The sequence below is a fragment of the Haliotis asinina genome, chromosome 3 (genome assembly GCF_037392515.1).
Source record: "Haliotis asinina isolate JCU_RB_2024 chromosome 3, JCU_Hal_asi_v2, whole genome shotgun sequence".
Lineage (NCBI taxonomy): Eukaryota > Metazoa > Mollusca > Gastropoda > Lepetellida > Haliotidae > Haliotis > Haliotis asinina.
The window spans coordinates 35430823-35449772 of NC_090282.1; the positions used below are offsets into that span (position 1 = coordinate 35430823).

Genomic DNA, 18950 nt, shown 5'->3' on the forward strand with positions numbered 1-18950 from the left:
GTTACGGTGGTGCATGCGCAAGAACTACTTAACCCCGTGAGGTCACCAAGGTGTGTGCTACGGGCATGGTGGCAAGTTTGTTTGGCCAGTGAGTCTTAGCGTCTCCACCATCTGGTCACGGGGATGCTACAGACCGGTCAGTTTACGGCTATTTATTTGGATTACTGGAGTTTCCGTAACCGGTTCCAGATCTGCCGCGTGGTTGTCATAAGAGGTTACAAGGTCGTGAACCGAATGAGGTCCTGGGCGCCCTATACTATGAAATGTCAGCGCGAGAATGAGTGAAGACAGACTTCGTTCTTTGATATCCGACGAAGTGACAATACTGGATCACATCGAAGACTGATTTGATCGTTTGTGCATATATTGAACAGTAATAGTAACGCATCCTTGGGTTTTTATCAAGTTTTTAAATAGAAGATATAAATATGAAGTTAACGCTCACTTTCTGAGATTTTATTGTTTCGAACATGTCGTTTCTTTTTGTGTTCAGTATATGCAAGGCCAAATAAATATGTGACCGTTATTCAACAGTGAATGAGTGAGTTACGGAATGTGCCAGTGTCGGAGTGAGTGAGAAAGATGATTTGATAATAAAGCACTTTAATCATTTCACAGAATTTTAAAAAAAAAAAATACGCAGATATCAACAGAGACCATATAACAAATGTATTATATCGTGACTACAGTCACATTATAATCCACAAAACGTCAAACTCAGTATTATCAAAATATGCTTAAAACATAGCACACCAGTGTCAACATCCTAACCCCTTTGTTGTTTTGAGCGAAAATAAACGTTTTCTGTAAATAGTTGAGGTCGTTCGTGACACCGCAAGCTCCTGTAACATTACCACTGTTTTGTGATCATTCATGGCACCAGGCGGAAAACCAATTCCAATAAATTCTGCACATATTACAAGCCTATTTATCTTATATTAGAAAGCCGTGTGGGCTGTGTTCCTGTGTGGCCTGTCCAAATCTTGTAAATATATACTTAACACACATCCTCGGGAGATCAGACCACTGCGCAATATATGCATAACTCGCGACTGTCACCAGATACAAGAAGGTCACTCTGACACGGGGACTCATGTAGCAACTCAAACCTGTAACAATAACAGGGTACAGAACGAAACAGTGCTGACACCCGAATGAATGAATGAACGAATGAATGCACAATTTTGTGGAAAGGTTCAATTTATCTCATCTTAAGGTGTATCGTTTAACGCGGCAAGACAAAATTAATTCCCGACATGTTGTTTTATTTGAGTGAGTGAGCTGGGTTTTACGCCGCCTTTAGCAATATTCCAGATCATGGCTGCGACACCAGAAATCGTCTTCACACGTTGTACACGTGGGGACTCGAACCCGAGACGTTGGCGTGACGAGTGATCGCTATAACCACTAGGCTCCCCCGCCATCCCTGGTGATTATGTCAAGCTTAACGAAAATAATCTTCATAATTATTTAGTTGCGATTAGGGAGTCGTAACTTGCTCTTACAAACTGCGTTTTCAAGTTTCAGTTGATTCTGTTCATTTCAATAGGAGACTTTACATATACGCCACATTATGCTGTCGGCGGAGGAAACAGGATTTATGGTTAGCAAAACCATTACACGATTTCCTCCGTGGAATAAATATTCGTATTATTTTTACAATCCTTGGTGTGTAGTTTTATTAACATCGTTTGGTTTGGGACACACCAGATGAAGTGAACACTATTCCGCATACAGTCATCAGATTCAGAGTTTGAGACTTTGTTTACTTCGTTCCGGTTAATACAAAACCACACAACACATTCATCTACAACAACCGCCTCCCAGTTACTGCCCTACTTTCTGTATTGTACCCAGTCTGTCTCAGCCAGTCGCTCAAGTGACGTGTTGTGCAATGTCTTCATAACGTGTTTCTACTGATCATGACGGTCCGGGCTAGAATTCATCTTCAACAACCCATGCTTGTCGTAACACGTGTCATCGTGTCCCAATTGCGTGTTTCTACTGATCATGACGGTCCGGGCTAGAATTCATCTTCAACAACCCATGCTTGTCGTAACACGTGTCATCGTGTCCCAATTGCGTGTTTCTACTGATCATGACGGTCCGGGCTGGAATTCATCTTCAACAACCCATGCTTGTCGTAACACGTGTCATCGTGTCCCAATTGCGCAGATCGATGTTAGTACCTCTATTGTCTGGTCCAGACTCGATTATTTACAGACAAAATACACGACTCAGCACAAAGAATCCTGTTATGACATGAATTGTAATAAAACGTAAGCTTGTTAGGGCCATAACTCGAGGAACCAAATGATGGATTTAGTGCAAATTTGTTACTATGGTGTGAATTTTGTGACCTTGAGGTAAACTGCAAGGTTTATGAAACATTCTGAGAGTTCTGAGAGATTTCTACACGATAGGCCCTGCTATTACTTTGGGCCAAGGATAAAGTATATTGCTATCCCACTATCGTAATAAACAGTCACTGTGAACTGTGTCAATATTTTAAAGATAGTTTGTTAAACAAGTATTTTATATTTTAAGGAAACACATTCTGAAAACACCTCACAAAGTTGGTATGATGTTCTGATGATGATCAGTGTTTCACTGAGTATGTTATGTTTATTAGCTTTCGAGCTAGACTGTTTTCTTAACTGCTGAGAATTCGAGATAAATAGACTGCATTTCTAAGTAGAACTATTGTGGCATTACAGTTCAGCCTCACCAGTCACAACAAAAGCGACACAACATTGCACACATTGTATGTCTGAAGTTTTCCAGTTACATAAACTATTTCCCACGATAAGTAACAAAATGTTGAGAGGTAGGCCAAGGCCGTTTAAAGTAAGAAGGTGATTGTGTAGATATGTTTGCGAAACGTTTCATGTTAAACAACCAAATGAACAATGATCTTTTCCAAGAAGCCGTCTTCATGCGTCATGAATAACGAGACATATATACTGCATTTCTAATCGGAAGCATTGTAGTGACCCATCACGGTTCAGCTTCATGAACGACAAGAGATTACTTTTATAGCGACACAAACATTACCGAAAAGTATATTTCTAATGTCTGACGCTTACGATTACAGAAACACAGTGTTTAAAGATACTGGTTTTCTATTCGCCGTCCTTGGTGATTAATTAGGAATGAGTGAGCTAACATTTGAAGTCACTTTGGCAGCATTTCCGCAACAGGAAAGTTGTACATCTATAAATGTAGCAGCCTACCCTTCCCCTTCTCATCTCTTACAGACTACTCTTACCTTTCCCATCTTTGGTAGCCTACCCTTCCCCTTCTCATCCCTAGCAGCCTACGCTTCACCTTCTCATCTCTAACAGCCTACCCTTCCCTTTCTCATCTCTAGCAGCCTACTCTTCCTCATTTCTAGCAGACTATATTCTTCCCCTTCTCATCTCCTAACAACCTATACTCTTAACTTTTCATCTCTAGCAGACTATACTCTCTCCTTTCTCATTTCTAGCAGCCTACTCTTCTCCTTCTCTAGCAGCGTATACCCTTCCCCTTCTCATTTCTAGTCCATGGAAGTCTAGGTTATCACGGTATCAGAATTTGGTAAAAGTAGAAAGTCTTTAAGGCTACCTTTTCTGTAGAACACGTTCATCTTTAAAGACCTCGATGGTAATCTAACTCTCCCCTCTCTCAACTCTAACCGCATATACCCATCGGATGTTCAGCTCTAGCAATTGCCTAGATATATGGTTAGTCTGCTGATAGCTGGATTGTCTGGTCCAGACGCGAGTGTTTCCAGACCGCCGTCATATAGCTGAGTGCGGCTTAAAACTAAAACTAAACCCATTCACTCACCCGCACACTCTCTCAGGTCCAACCACATATACTCGTCCCAAAACACATGATTGTTTCGTAATCAGTACTCGAGGGTTCCTTTATAGACTTATTCACAGTCATGGAACAATAATGTTTTCCTTTCCACCCGTCATTACTGTAATGCTCTTGTGCTAACGTACCAATGTTGGCATGAACCGAAATGCTAGCCCCGAAGGTATGAGGATAAGCAGTTGCAGGCCATGAGGTTTCTTACTTTTTTCCAATGACACTGAAGTTGTTTACATGAATATGTCAAACGGCAAGCAGGAAGAAACTGATATCCCCGTCACATAATAATGTCACATGGGTGTATACGCAGTGCATGGTCTATTTCATACTTAGAACCTGAGTGTCGCCCAAGTTGCAGGTCGCCATGACCTCAGTACTACTGTTTACGTAGAACAAGGAAGTCCGGGATGGCAGTACAATGTATATAGTTTCTTTGCTGCCTTGTTTTTAAATGGAATTGTAATTAGAATGTACATATATGCTGCGTATTACTGTACGCGTCCTGTTTGTTGCTAACCACAAATGATAAATATAAATGAAAAACATATGTCATCATGATTTCAGGTTCGAAACTCCGTAATGTGTGTGTGTGTGCGTGCGTGCGTGCGCGCGCACGCGTGCGAGTGTGTGTTTATGCGCCCGTATCTTACCACACACATACATGTGGTAAACTGATCGGCTAAGGTCTCTTGTATTATTTTCAATGTACCACACTTACAAGCGAGGTACATTGCAATGTACCCCGCCGCCAGTGGCAACTCATCTGATACTTCGTGATAGTTGTTAGAGCCGAAGTTTTAGGCATTTGTTGTACAGATAAAATGTTATATTTGTAACTTTGTTAAGGTTTCTGTGCATGTGAGTGTGTGGGGAGGGAGAGAGAGAGAGAGAGAGAGAGAGAGAGAGAGAGAGAGAGAGAGAGAGAGAGAGAGAGAGAGAGAGAGAGAGAGAGAGAGAGAGAGAGAGAGAGAGAGAGAGAGAGAGAGAGAGAGAGAGAGAGAGAGAGAGAGAGAGAGAGTGTGTGTGTGTGTGTATGTACATGGGGTTAATATGTATATAGATTGGTTAAGACATAAGAATCTGCCAGACCCTGCTGCCAGGAGATGTCTGAAGCTATTCCCCAATGATTGGTGACAGCTATGATATACCACAGTGACTAAGACATATAACTTAATTGTCTTTTGGGGTCTTATTGGTTCTGACCTGATCAAGACCGATAAGTGTCCTGACAGAGAATTTATGATTTCGTGTGAAATGAAAGAGTGTGAGAAAGAGGGAGAGAGCTTTAAGATACCGAAGGAGTAGGACATGTTTTAAGTGTCAATGAGAGCATTGTTGGATCGTGTGTTGTGGGCTAAGAGGACATACGGCTTTTCAACCTATCCAGCTTCTATCCAGACTCTATCCACCCTATCCAGCCTCTATCAAGCCTCTATGCAGTCTCTATGCAGCCTCCATTAAACAACTGTCCAGCCACTGTTCATTCATTGTCTAGTTCCTGTGAAGTTGATGTTTACTTACTGTAATTCTATCATCATGAGGATTGCTATTTGCAAATGTGTCACAAGAAACAGTGGAAGTTATGGAATTAAAACTAAAGTGATTTTGAAACCATTGGATTGAGTTGGAACTTTACTTCCTCTGCACCCAACAGAGAGAGAATTTAGGATCTCTTACTTCGCATAGCATTGAATCACACGGAAATAACCGATGTTTAGCGAATGCAAATCGATTGAAGGGAGGTAACTCTAAATTTGTTTTTCTTGTGTCGTCTGCAATATCTAGCGATGCCTACGAGAAGATTTGCCTCACAATATAATAAATACGTTTAACAAAACGTTCAAATGTAGTCCCTGTGAAGTACGCAGCGGAGATTGTACCATGACAATACCTGCGGGAAAAACAACAACATGCAAGATTCGAATCGTGTGATGCACACAGGCTGGCTGAAGTGTACGATCCGATACCCATGCTTCAAACAGTTCAAAATTAACATTGAAGTGTTCGGTCAGATAAACACGATGTTCACATAAACATTGTTTATTTATATCAAGCATAAACAAACATAGAGGGTACATCAACCCATGACCCCCTCGTGACCAGTGAACAACTAATAATATAACACAATGTAACCCATGAGCTTTCTTATTTGCTTGCTGATTCATTTACTTACTGTTTTTATCTGTGTGACTGTGGTCTGTGAGAATCTCAATTAGACTAATCAATTAGTGGTAGACGTCATGAGCACCGACTTTCGCAGTTGGCAGACCCACGTCATGCCGTCATGGCCATCTGAATTTGGTTGTGTGTTAAATCCAAAATATAATGTTTATTTTGGTGATAGCATAAAAACAAAAAACATAAAACAATGTCCATGTCATCAAATCAGCCAGGGAGATTCCTCTTTTTGCAAAACACCCCACCCCTGTTAACAACAACCCATCAATCTTAAACCCTCTCTTGTTAATATGTTTTCTTAATGTGCTAGTCAAGAAAAGCATACTGCAGAACACGCTGTATAATCCACTCTGAAATGATGTTATGTTTTTGAAAAAGAGACTAATTTCACGGTTTCATAAGCAATACATGCCCCCGCATTTCATCCGGTTCTACCACATCAAAGCGACGTCGCTTCTTCATTACGCTTGCATTCACCAGCGTAAATTCGAAACCCAGTTTCTTGTATCAAGGTGCTGTGTGTTGAACTAAACTTCGCTTACATAGGACCTATCCGTATCGTCGGACAATGTCAGCTTAATGTTATAGAAACAATGAATTACATCGATCGTCGGCAATATTTATTTTGAAAGATTATTTTCAAAATGCTTTTCGAACATCAAACAAGATCTTATTTTAAGCTCATGACCCCAAGCCAAAAGCCTGGACAAGTACTCATGCGAACGAAATGCGAAATTTCAAGCAATTATAATTTGTTTTTCTTCCCAATTCATTGCAATGCGATCGGCCTATTCTCAGCTCGAGACTAGTATCAGATTCGCAAGCAAGACAGCTATGTTTGAAAACTGTCAAACCAGTTGGAAAGTCGAGACATAACACTGATGCATTGTTGGTGTTCCAGTCCGTTCTATCATCTCCGATTCAAATGACAGTAGTTGAAGGCAAGCACTATGTCTTTAAAATGTTTGTTTTAGATTATTCGCGCGGTCGTATTTTCTACAAGCACCCTTCGGCTTCTACAAAAATAATCTTAAATCTCGGTATCTCCGCTCCAGCCAAAGCTAAGGTTTCTCCTCTGAGTGTTAGTCTAACACAGGCGAGTGGTTGGGTTTTATATCACAACCGTGAGAAAATATGAAAGAAGGCGACAATCTAGAATAATGAGCTTAGGAGGAATAAACACTGTGAGGCTGAAGTCACTGCCACATGTTGCGAAGTAAATATTACCACATGGTAACCACGGCTCGAGGACACGGGTCGGGATGTTGAGAATGGTAACGTTGAGAAATAACCACCGCGAAGAGATTGCGAAGATGTCGCAAACGAAATTTGATCGGCCATTTCCGAAAGTGGCAGCCATGCATAGCACGAGCGTAAATTGAAAGTGTTTTCGGTGAAAAAGAGGTTAAATGAAAAATGTTTAACTTGGTGGTTCACTTTGTCGTCCTGAAAGTTGTATTTCTCAAGCAGGATTTGGAACCCTGAATGTGGACTGTTCAGATAAGGGTTTAATCGGAAATGTCTTTATAGATTTTAACAAACTGAGTTTAGATTTCATGAGATCAGGACATTTGTAAATGCGTTTTTTGTTCATGCTTCTTCCCCAAAACAAACAACAGCAAGTAAGTAGCCATTTGCCGTGAATGACTTTCGATTTTATGACTACATGGTCATGTGAGTGAGTAAACAAGATGTATCACCTGACGAAATGACAAGGAATAGCCCAGAAACTTTGTGCAAACAACAAAGAAGTTGACATCCATAACATTTTGTCTCAGTATGCTTTGTGAATCCCCCTCAAACCAAGGTTCACAAGTTTAAGTAGGACGAATCTGAGATATCAACCTTTGGTGAGAGGATCCTGTCACTGTTAAGGGAGGTAACTATTGAAAATGAGCTAACTGATGCGCTCAAATTACAAACCCATGAAGGCCCGGCTTAGAGTTAGTCTGCAGTTACCCATGCATGTCCTAAGAGGCCACTTTCGGGACTGGATGGTCAGGCTCGCTAACGTGATTGACACATGTCATCGTATCCCAACTGCGTAGGGTGATACCCATGCTATTCATCGCTGGATTGTCTGACCCAGACTCGATTATTTACAGACCGCCGCCATATAGTCGGACTATTGGTGAGAGTGGCGTGACACAACAAAATCATACGTTACATGTGTTGATTGTAAAGGTCGCGAATACGAACAGAAATAACACAGGGGTCTGAAGTAGTTATCAGGTAAATAATGTGTCCATACAAAGCAGGCGAGTGTCAGTTCGCCGTTTGTAATCACATGGGGTTTGGATGTTTACATGTTGTACCTGTTGGATATTTATTTAGATATGTTAATGAATTACGTAATGCTATGTATTTGATATAAACGTAAATAGGTTTGGTGTTATACCGAACGTCTCTTCCTGGCGCATGATTATTAATATGTGTTATTTTAAATTTGGTAACTTTAACGGAAATATTTAAAAACATCGCATCATTCATGGGATATATATTTAATAACGATGAATTCCGGCTTATAGGGCATTTTGAAAACTTGCATGTTTTGTCCCTTCAGCTGCTGCAGGGGGTGTACAGTGCCCATGTGCGAGGTAAGTGTCTGAGTTCTTGGAACAACGAGAGTAACATGAACTTGGCATTTACGATGGCATGTTTATTCATAAAATATATCAATTTTCACACGCGTGATGCACAAGAGGGGCTTTTTGTAAACGACAACAATGTATTGATACATTTTCATATTTAGTAGATTACATATATGAAATCGCACCATGAATGAATGCATTAAGTATTTAACAACCAACGCACGACTTCCATGCAGTAATTGATCCAGTATCCCATTTCCCCGCACAATCCTCCCCTCCCTACCTCCTTTGTGCTCAACACCGAAATACAACGCTCGCCCCCTTTCACACACAAGCCCTCGTGTCTTCGCGAGCATTAAAGATGTTTTTGAAAAAGATATGATAAAAAGTGAAAGGACCCCCGATTCGAAATGCTTCACATTTCGAATAGGAGTCCTTGTAAAAAATATTGTTTTTTAATCATTAATCTTTGCAAAGACACGAACATTTGTGCTTACACCTTCGATAATCACACGGTGGATCGATAGTTACATGTAGGCTATATTGCAGCCCGTCCACTTCTAAAGATCCGAGGTTGCACGTGAATACACATTTGTCAGTAGCATCAATTGGACCCCAAGTTAGTTGAAACTTCACAGTGGTTGTGTTAATATTGAACATACACTGACAAAATAGAGATCATAATAAAACAACACTTGATCCGTAAGTAGTAAAAAAACAGATGTCGGTCAGCTTTTTAGATGGTAAAATGATACGTTATCATTGATTAGATTATATTTTAAAGTAAGTAAACATTGAAAACATGAAAGACAAAAAACCCAGACTATAACAATACACATATTTCACGTTGACGCAAGTCGAGCTCACGATTTTGAGCGTATATAATTCATATGCACACAACTGATGCGTCGTTCTTGCTGTCGAGCCAGTGTATACTTGATTTAGTCCGATATTCAGGATGTTCTTCATTGCAAATAACGATATTCTGCCATTTAACAAACAAACAAACCAATGCGATATATGCATGGTCCATATTAACCCACTGTGCTATATTTCAATCACCCTGTCTGGCATGCTGTCATCGTGTCCATTACACTGAAACAGGTGTTGATATCAGCACGCGAGCACCACGTGGTGCAGTGTTTTATCAAGTCAGTATAAACAAACTGCTCTACACACAATATGTCATTGACGTTCTCATTAGTCACGCTTCTTTGTTGATCGCTGTGACGTCATCCTTCAACGAATTGCAAAGTGGTGATTATTTCAAACTGGCACAAGGTCTTCATGGTGGTTGGGCTCACGTAAACAATATAGAACATACACTACAGGGCCCTTATTCTCGAAACGTTCGTAGCCCTAAGAATCTTAACTTTGATCGTAGTCTATGGGCTTAAGAAGTTCGTAGGATTACGAACATTTCGAGAACACCTAGCCTGTTTCGCAGTTTCATTTACAGACACATTATCACAATCTAACAACAGACAACGAACCATGTGTTTGTGCGGTCAGTAAATGTCTTACATGTGCTCCATCACGTCTTCAGTGTTTCTCATCTCCTTTCAAAAAGGACGGAATTTCAGGACACATGTCACGAATTGTTTTTTTTCTGTCAGTTTTTTCTCAACGATAAACAAGGGACGAGAAGTTTCTTGCACTCGTTTCTGAATTTCACGTTGCAAAAACTGTATACTATGCAGTTTGCTGCACTGTTCATGAAGTATGAGCGTAGGAATATATTATACACAATGATCCCTCCTCCATGTAAAGATTCCAAGAAGTCGGATTTGAAGCCTCGAGTTATCATCAGGATCAGATGAGGTAGAAAGCTGATGATGAACACAGCAGTGATGATGAACAACATAAGCGTTGTCTTCGACGTTCTCGGTCCAGACCTTTCTTCGGGTTTAGTGGCACTATTTTTTCTTTTTCCGTCAAATTTAACAAAATTGGTCAGTCGTACACCATTTGATGGCTGCTCTGTTCCACGGGTGGGGACGACTGTTTTGGGATTCACAGGGTCGTCATTCAGATTCGTACGACTTGTCTCCGACGGGACGTCAACGCCGACCTTCAACTTCGAAGCGTTGACGGAAGGTGGCGTCGCTTTTCGTGGCGAGATCCAGGCAATCCTGGTGCCTTTGCCTTGGTCTGAGCTCTTCCCATTGCCGAGGAGGTACCGCTTCCCATTCCGTTCCTTACCATCTCCAGAAGACAACTCGGTTTCGGACGTCGAGTTCTGAGGAGACTGGTTTTTGTTGTCCGTTGCGGGACGGAATTTGAACTTCCGGTGTTTAAAGACAGTTCTGCCAATGAGAATGTACACGATGACCAGGACACATAGAGAACCAAAGAAGATGAGGAACAAGACTCCAGTGTAGACCAAGGGAAAGAGAGTATCGCGCCACATGTCGTCAAAGGAACAGTCGAAACCAGTTATCCCTTCTCTGTCCGTTAGGACTGTGGTTTTACCGTTGACTATGACTGTAGGGATGGTGAGGACTAGTGATACAGACACGGCGATCCCAACCATGATGCGAGCCACTCTAATGGTGATCTGTTTGTGTAATGGACGACATATCTTCCTGTATCTGTCTATCGCAACGGCTATGAGTGTGAATCCGGAGGACACGACGGAGAATGTATTGTTGAATCGTAGAATTCTACACAGGTTTGGGTAATCGAACGTATGAGTGTATCGCATGTCCAGAATCTCTCCTGGAAGTGAAATGAGGCAGGTCATGAGGTCAAACACAGCCAGGCACACCACAAACACACGGGTCGGACTTGGCTTGAATGTTTTTAGGTACACGATCAACACCAGGATGTTCCCGAAAATACCCAGAAACATCAGAATAGCCAGATACACCACGGCAGGTATCATGTAAGGAAACGTCGTGTCGTCAAGGTGGGATAGATATCGTCTCTTCTCCTCATCGCTGATGTTTAATGACGATGACACTTCCGCTGTTGTGTTGTCTACGCCGAAAGGCGTCGTTTCCGCAAAGATCATGGACGAACTAGAGGCCATCTTGAATTTGTTGATCTGGAATAGAGAATATACATTTGTATATCATCAAAAGCACATCTCGTTTACGTTTGTCCCACACTGTTTCATTATTAAATTTAAGAGTAGAAGCAATATGCAGTTACGATCATCGGAAGTGACAGTCTACACTCTAAGGTGTGCAAAGCAATGGTATCAAACTGTTGCAGCTCATTTTTGCTGCCAAGGTGAGTGAATGGTACCTGTCGGCAATATTCCATTAATATACCTTCGACCTTAAGAATCGAATGTAACGCAGGCATCAAAGAGTTTGAAAGAATGACCAACTACAGCTTTCTGTGAATCTGATGACGGGTATACAACTGGTTACTCGTCCAGTAAAACCTTCGATATGGCTGGGTGTCTACTACACGATTTCTACTAACTATAACGGCAGACGGCAGACAATTCTACGTGCACTTTCAGCACTACCAGTTCTACCCAGGGCGGGGTTGTTACCACATTATTAGAGCAACATCACCAGAGTAAAGCCAATATATCCTGCCTCAGATGTTTGTGATGTGGGTACACACATCGGATTGACCAACAGGAAGTAACATTATACAAACGCTTAGTTTCTGCATACGGATATTTTTTGACAGCAATCCTATTGAAATTTCCCCATTGAGATGTGAGATTCCTGAAGAAACATAGACTGGCTTCATTTAGGGCTTCAGCCTTGCAGGGAGGGGAGGGCAGTAGCGGAAATAATGTAGCTCAGGGACTGTGAAATAGACTAGAAGCAATATCAACACTTACAGTAACACATCACAGATTACTGTTGACCTGACACAGCGACACATTCTACGGCACAAATTCTGTGGTGTATATTTTATTTAACGACACCTTCATCCCGTTCTCATTAACAGAAATGTACTACATAATCAGCTCAGGTAAATTTACTTGAATGTTCCGTCGGCCTCGAATGTAACCTTTTATAACGATCACATTACTGCGGGGGCAAATGTCCATCACGTCAATGGGGACAATGGACGTGGATTAGCCTCCCGTAGCAGAAACAGGATGGTATTGACTGGAGAATCACACATCTCACATTTGATCCCTTTGAGTGTTCAGAGCTTTCTCGCTGTATACAGCATTACGGTAATTGGTACGTTGATCGACTGGCCACGATTACTTCTGATTACGGATGGCCAGTATACTCTACTGTTCGTAGGTGTTATCTTAGCACTCATGGTCATTAGGGGTACATTAGGGTCATGATGTATTTCGTGTCTAAGACTCACAGACACCTGTGGCCATGGGTTCCAGATCCATGTTCACCGGATCATGTTTCAGGTTTTGTCAGAATCCATGTTCCATGTCTTCACACTTTGTCAAGATGATGAGGGTTAGACCCCTTATTAATACGTGTTTGGTAGCTCGGTGGAACCCACGAGAATTGTATGGTTGTAATAATAATGAATAATAATAATTCCAGATCTAGAATTAGGACACCCGATCACATGATCGCGTTCTTCCTTGGGGACGCAACATAGTCTGTCTAACAGTCCCTGAACCACAATATTTTCCTACTGCCAAGCACCCCCCACCCCGCCCAATTTAAGTCTTAAATGGAGCAAGTCGAGATTTCCTCAGGTTCTCACTAGGTCGCCTTTAATTTGTTACTGCCAAAAGATATACACACTGGGAGAATAAGAGCTAGTTTAGGACGTAACCATGTACCACTTGCATGTCAGGCGGAGCTAACCGCTCATTCTGTAGGAGGTAGACCTCGGTACCCTTTGTATTGCGTAGATTGCATGGAAACACTTTTTTTTAAAACAACAAACACTTACAGTGAGCACGTTCACATGTCATGTGAGGCCTATGTCTTGAAACCTCACGCAAAATACACAATGTCATAAACATAAAAACGATATAACGATGTCACTATATGTAAAGACAGGTAACATATATATGAGGATACTTTTCACGCCTCTTCTTTCATTAATCTATTCAAGGAATTTGTTATTACACAGATCACCGTCTCGGGACACTGATCGGTAAACACCTGATGGCTGGGGAACACAAAGATACTACGTAAGAGAAAGCATATGTCCTTGAAATGACCCGGCTTCAGCGAATGCTATCTTGGCTTCAACCTTATGGGTACTTTCATGGCCGTGTACGTGTTTTTCGAAAATACCTTCCGCATTGGTTTAATGACGCTTCACACGTTTTAAGTATCACCGAAACATATTTTTTAGATGTTAGCCTCCTTGGGAAGCAGCATCCGAGCAACTACTTTCAGTGCTTTCATTGAATCGTTGCAGTGACTTAGTACTGAATAAGACTATACGAAGATGTGAGGTTTCATCAACACTGCCACAAAAACGTAAGCCGAAAGACAGATGGAGAAACCAATCATTAATTTTGTGTTATGTTCATATGTTCGTGCGTTAATGTCTTAAATAATTAATTTATTTTGAAGATGAGCTCCAAAACACTAAACCTCTTTAAATGACACCCCGATTGCGTTAGCATGTAGAGGCCACGGCCTTATTTGTATCAAGTATTAGCGAACGAATAGGACCTATTTATCAGAATAGTACCATATTTGGTGGGTATGGGACGTTAGAAGTCGTCTAAAAGAGATCTCAGTATTAAGTATTTTACACCACGATGTCTGTACCAGTGTTTACGGGAAGTGTTAGATGGTTTGGACATCTCATTAATCAATGAAGATTCGCCAGTAGCTGGAGGTGTAGACGTCAGCCATCTGGTGCCAATACACTATAGGTCAATATTCCATGAATAAGAATTGATATTGGAAGCCGTTTACGCTAAGTGGAATGTTTATTTGCCAATTTTCTTGTGTTACTTTAATATTTGATATTCATTACACAAGTTGGCTTCTTGAGTGATTGAGAGTGGGAAATGGAATATTGTGCAAATCCACATTCACCAACATCATTCTGGGCTGGGTTGATAATAAGATAACATTATGCATACGAAACGAAAACATAATCTATACTATTGTATCCTTACATGACTTTTATCAAATGAAATGTAACCAATATCACTGCTCTCTATTTAAAAGTAATTGTTTTCTAATTTAAAAATAATGAATAAGGTTGGACAGATTTAATAATGTCTCACGAAAGTACTGGCAATACAAAGTTGTGTTCACAATAAGGTACTCACCAGCTAAAACATCAGATATCTATTAACATGTGAGTTAAGCTGAGTTACCTCCACAAATGAATGCTGTAAACAAATCTCTCATCAGGGAAGTTATTCAGCTGTCACGTTGATGTTCTTCCGCCAAAGGAAGTAGTACGTCGTAGATGCTAAGTGCTGCCGCTCCGCACGGCGACTGGTGTTTATGAATAATCTGCTTCGCAGAACTACACGCGGAACACGTTCAATGCTGTCGCCCCCACCAATCAGTGCCTCTCGTCAACCACATGTTGCGCATCTCGGTGACGTCGACGTCACATCCGGGCTGTCACTCACGGTTCTCACGATGCGCCAGTCCCAGCGATTGGCTGAATCAGCACATTTGTGTCGCATGTGCGAACGGAGGCAGGCTTATCGCCTGGGTTTACCAGAATGATTTCCACTTGGTTGTTGTAAAAGATTTATCTTTTCACAAGCGAAACACATGAAGCAAAGTGGTGAACAAGGGACAAGATCTGAGACGCTGTATCGATTGTCCTGACGACTGCTGTATCAACATCTGCCATTAAAGGGTGTTTCTGAGAGGATGCGATTAACTGCTCAAACACGGCGTTTACGACTACTTGTAGCCAACAGGTGATAAGGCCCACGTGTTTCTACCATGCTTCGGCGACATTTAACTGTGGTCTTCTCATGCTCTCCTAACCATGAAGCAGATGAGAAGAACTGATTAAAAAAAAGACGTTATGAATTTGTTTGGTCTCAATCTGATTTACACATTACATTCAAGCAGAAATCTTACAGTAAATTAATTAGTTTAAGAAAAAATTAATATATGGTCTCTGATTCAGGGAATATCGTCACTTATAAAATATATTCATATTTTAATGGAGAGGTGATTTTCGAGGAAACAGTCTCTGAATATTCAATCTAGATAGTAACAAATAATCCCACTTAAACTGTAAAGAAGGCTCAGTGAAATTGAAGATTCAGAGCATGAGGAAATCTAGACTTGCTTCATTTGGAGCTTCAGCATTTCCGAAATGGCAGCTGGGAAAATTATGCGGTCCAGGGACTGAGAGACAGTGTACCACACCAGCTGTACGACAATGACCTGTATATAATCAGTTTGGACCAGACCAGTCATTGGTGCTGTTGGTCACAAAGACATGCAGTGACTGAGACTGACCATCTGGACAGTAATTCCTGGTTCCTGTTCCCTCTACTCCCAAACCTGTGCAGATCCGAGTTAGAATTGATCTTCAGCAAAACATGCTTGTCGTAAGAGGCGACAAACGGGATCGGGTGGTAAGACCCGTTGACTTGGTTGCCATTGTATCCAAATCGTGTAGACCGATGCTCATGCTGTTGATCAGTGGATTGTCCTGACCAGATTCAATCATTTACAGATTGCTGTCATATAGCTGGAGTATCGGTGAATGCGGAGGTTAAACAACCTCCAAATCAAACCCAACCTCCACTCGCTATATGGTCCCCTGATCTGACCTGGGAACTTGCACAGATGCTCTACGCACAGTAATGAAAAGGGGACGCGAAACATTGCTTCGTAATTTTTTGTTCAGTGAAATTGTTTTCAATTTTCAGAAAATGAGCTATGTTCATTTTTTGCAAAACAAAGAAAGGCCTAAAGAATGGTTTCACGCTAATCGCTAAAACACATGCATGTTTCGTTGTGATCATTTTAAGATCAGTTTCCTTAATGTAACTGTGACTCGGTACACCTTTGAATGACCCCATTAAAGTTTGGCAGTAATAAAGTAATTACTTCTAATTGTGTTGAATGAATTTGAAATGTATTATACTCACTGATTAGCATTCTGATGTTGATAAAGAGCAAGAGTAAATCAGTTGTGTGTGCTATCTGCAGGGTTGCGTCCCTTGGGCACGTCAGAACTCTGAAATCGAATACCGACTGACCCTGATTATGCATGCAGATTAGTTAAAACCGTAACTGTGCTCAACAGTTTGCCAAAAGTGGCAAACGTCTGAGATCTGAATCACTTTGGAATGTCTATTCACGGCAAGGAAACACATTGAGGTGTATCTGGAATACTTGTCGTAAGATGCGACTAGTTAACGTGATCAGGTGGTCGAGCTCGTTGACTTGGTTGACACGTCATCATATCCTAACTGCATAGATCGCAGTCCATGATTTTGATCACTGAATTGTGTCATCTGGACGCGATTATTTACAGACCGCCTCCATATAGCTGGGGTGTGTGAGGGAGTTTGTATTTTATACCGCTTTTAGTTTCTATCACGCTTCACACATTTAACCCGGGTTTTTTGGCGTGACGAGTGAACGCTTAGACCACTAGGCCATCCCACTGCCCACCATATAGCTGGAATATTTATGAGTGCGGCGTAAATCTAAACTCACTCACTCTCCCTGGAGTACTGGTTAAAGAGGCGTTATAACCATTTTCACTCACTATGACGTCGATAGGCATTTATATCAATGCAATTTCCATACATATGCATCCCAGACAGGAATGTTACATCACTGCACATCGTCAACTATGCTTTGAATTATAATGAGGTTTTCATGCAAACTTGTCGCCTAACCCATCGTACCTAGAACACCAAAGAGCCCATATATTACCATATTTATTCAATAAACCTTTCGGGTCGGCAGTTCATCAGTCGACATCCATGTGTACAGGCCACACATTCACATTTACTTACAGACATATGTCATGCAGGATAGTGTATGTGCTCTTTAGCCCTTTGAACGACTAAACTAAATTGAAATTTGGTAGCAGTGACCTTTCGTGCCTGCGCGATGGCATCCAGACACTTGTAAATCACAATGATTTGACTGTCGTTTTACTTCTTATCATTCTGTGAGTATTAGCTGTGTAGACTGAACGAAAGGTCCCGCTCTTATCAAAAAGTGACCTCGTTAAAAAAAAATGCTGTGATGCTACTCCCTGCAGCGACGTCTTGTGATGGGGAGCCGCTGATGGATATCTACAAGGTTCTGTTCGAGTGCTAGCTTAGGCACGTTTTTAATAGGATGGTGACAGGTTGCTTATCGTTCTGTAAATCTGTCTGAAGCTACGGAGCGATAATTGACTGTCGAAAGACATTCGTTGAAGATATTTTCAACAGCTTTTCTGATTTACTGGGAGAAGGTTTTCATTTTCAGAGCCGTGTCTTCAGACATAGGAGATTTTGTGTTTTGTTTTCTGTTTTTTCTTTCTTAAAACCACACAATGGACACACATTATCGGAATCCATGGTGACTTAAGCGGAATAGGTCCAGTTACATTCTCTTGTAATATAATGGAACAACCAGTAGCACCAGCACATTGGTTGAGATGTACACTGTTACACATTCGTGTGCGATTAATCAGAATCTCACTGAATCCTTATCTGTAATGATGCTCTTTATCACTGTGTCAAGCACAAGCTATAGCTATATATGATTTAAATGTGCCTCAAATGCCTTCAGATCTGAACGTAACAGGTGTAACCATAGACATGCCACATGCGTGCTGTAATAAAAAAAATATTATATCTTTATGTCCATTTACAACTTTTAGAAACATCAGTTTTAACAGGTCACCATGACCTTCCTCATAATATCCATGTTAATGATTGCTACTACTGATCAGCTGTTAGACGATGAATACCATAAAAATATACCACATGCTGATCGCCGGTTCCAAATGAGTGAGTGACTTTAGTCTTACCCCGCACTCAGCAACATTCCAGCAATGTGGCAGCCGTCTGTAAATAGTCGAGCTGGGTCTAGACAATCCCGTGATCGACAGAATGAGCATCGATCTTCGCAGCTGGGAACCGATGACATGTGTTAACCAAGCTATCGATCCTCACCTCCTGTTACGACAAGCATGGGTTACTGAAGAACAGTTCTAAACAGGATCTTCACGGGCCGGTTCCAAATGAAATTCTCAAGACTTCTGAAATTTATCAATCTAGAGACGTGTTAAGAAAGGTAAACCATAAAAGCTGTCATAAAGCACATTGTCTTTTCATGAACTGTCACGGTTGAGAGATTACGTCATTAGGAATGACGTCATCTTGAATTGCACACTGGAGTCGAGTGAACACTTTCTCAAATATGTGTAGTTTGAACTCACTAAGGCATGAATTAATATAACGAT

General features: G+C 41.2%; 1 protein-coding gene across 2 annotated transcripts; it reads right to left on the reverse strand.

The window, feature by feature from the left end:
- Nucleotides 1–8677: 8677 nt before the first annotated feature.
- On the reverse strand, nt 8678–15103 carry LOC137277884 (orexin receptor type 2-like). Of its 2 annotated transcripts, none has more exons than XM_067809871.1 (2): nt 14872–15103; nt 8678–11676 (listed from the first exon to the last, which is right to left on the reverse strand). In XM_067809871.1, exon 2 carries the CDS (start codon nt 11659–11661, stop codon nt 10243–10245), a length of 1419 nt encoding a protein of 472 aa, XP_067665972.1. In that variant the 5' UTR covers nt 11662–11676; nt 14872–15103; the 3' UTR covers nt 8678–10242. The 2 variants fall into 2 exon arrangements, with proteins under 2 accessions (XP_067665972.1, XP_067665971.1); XM_067809870.1 differs by having other exon boundaries at nt 14824–15010.
- Nucleotides 15104–18950: the final 3847 nt, after the last annotated feature.

Bases quoted from the DNA above. Each gene is read 5' to 3' on its own strand.
- LOC137277884 (XM_067809871.1), bottom strand. From the start codon at position 11,661: ATGGCCTCTAGTTCGTCCATGATCTTTGCGGAAACGACGCCTTTCGGC.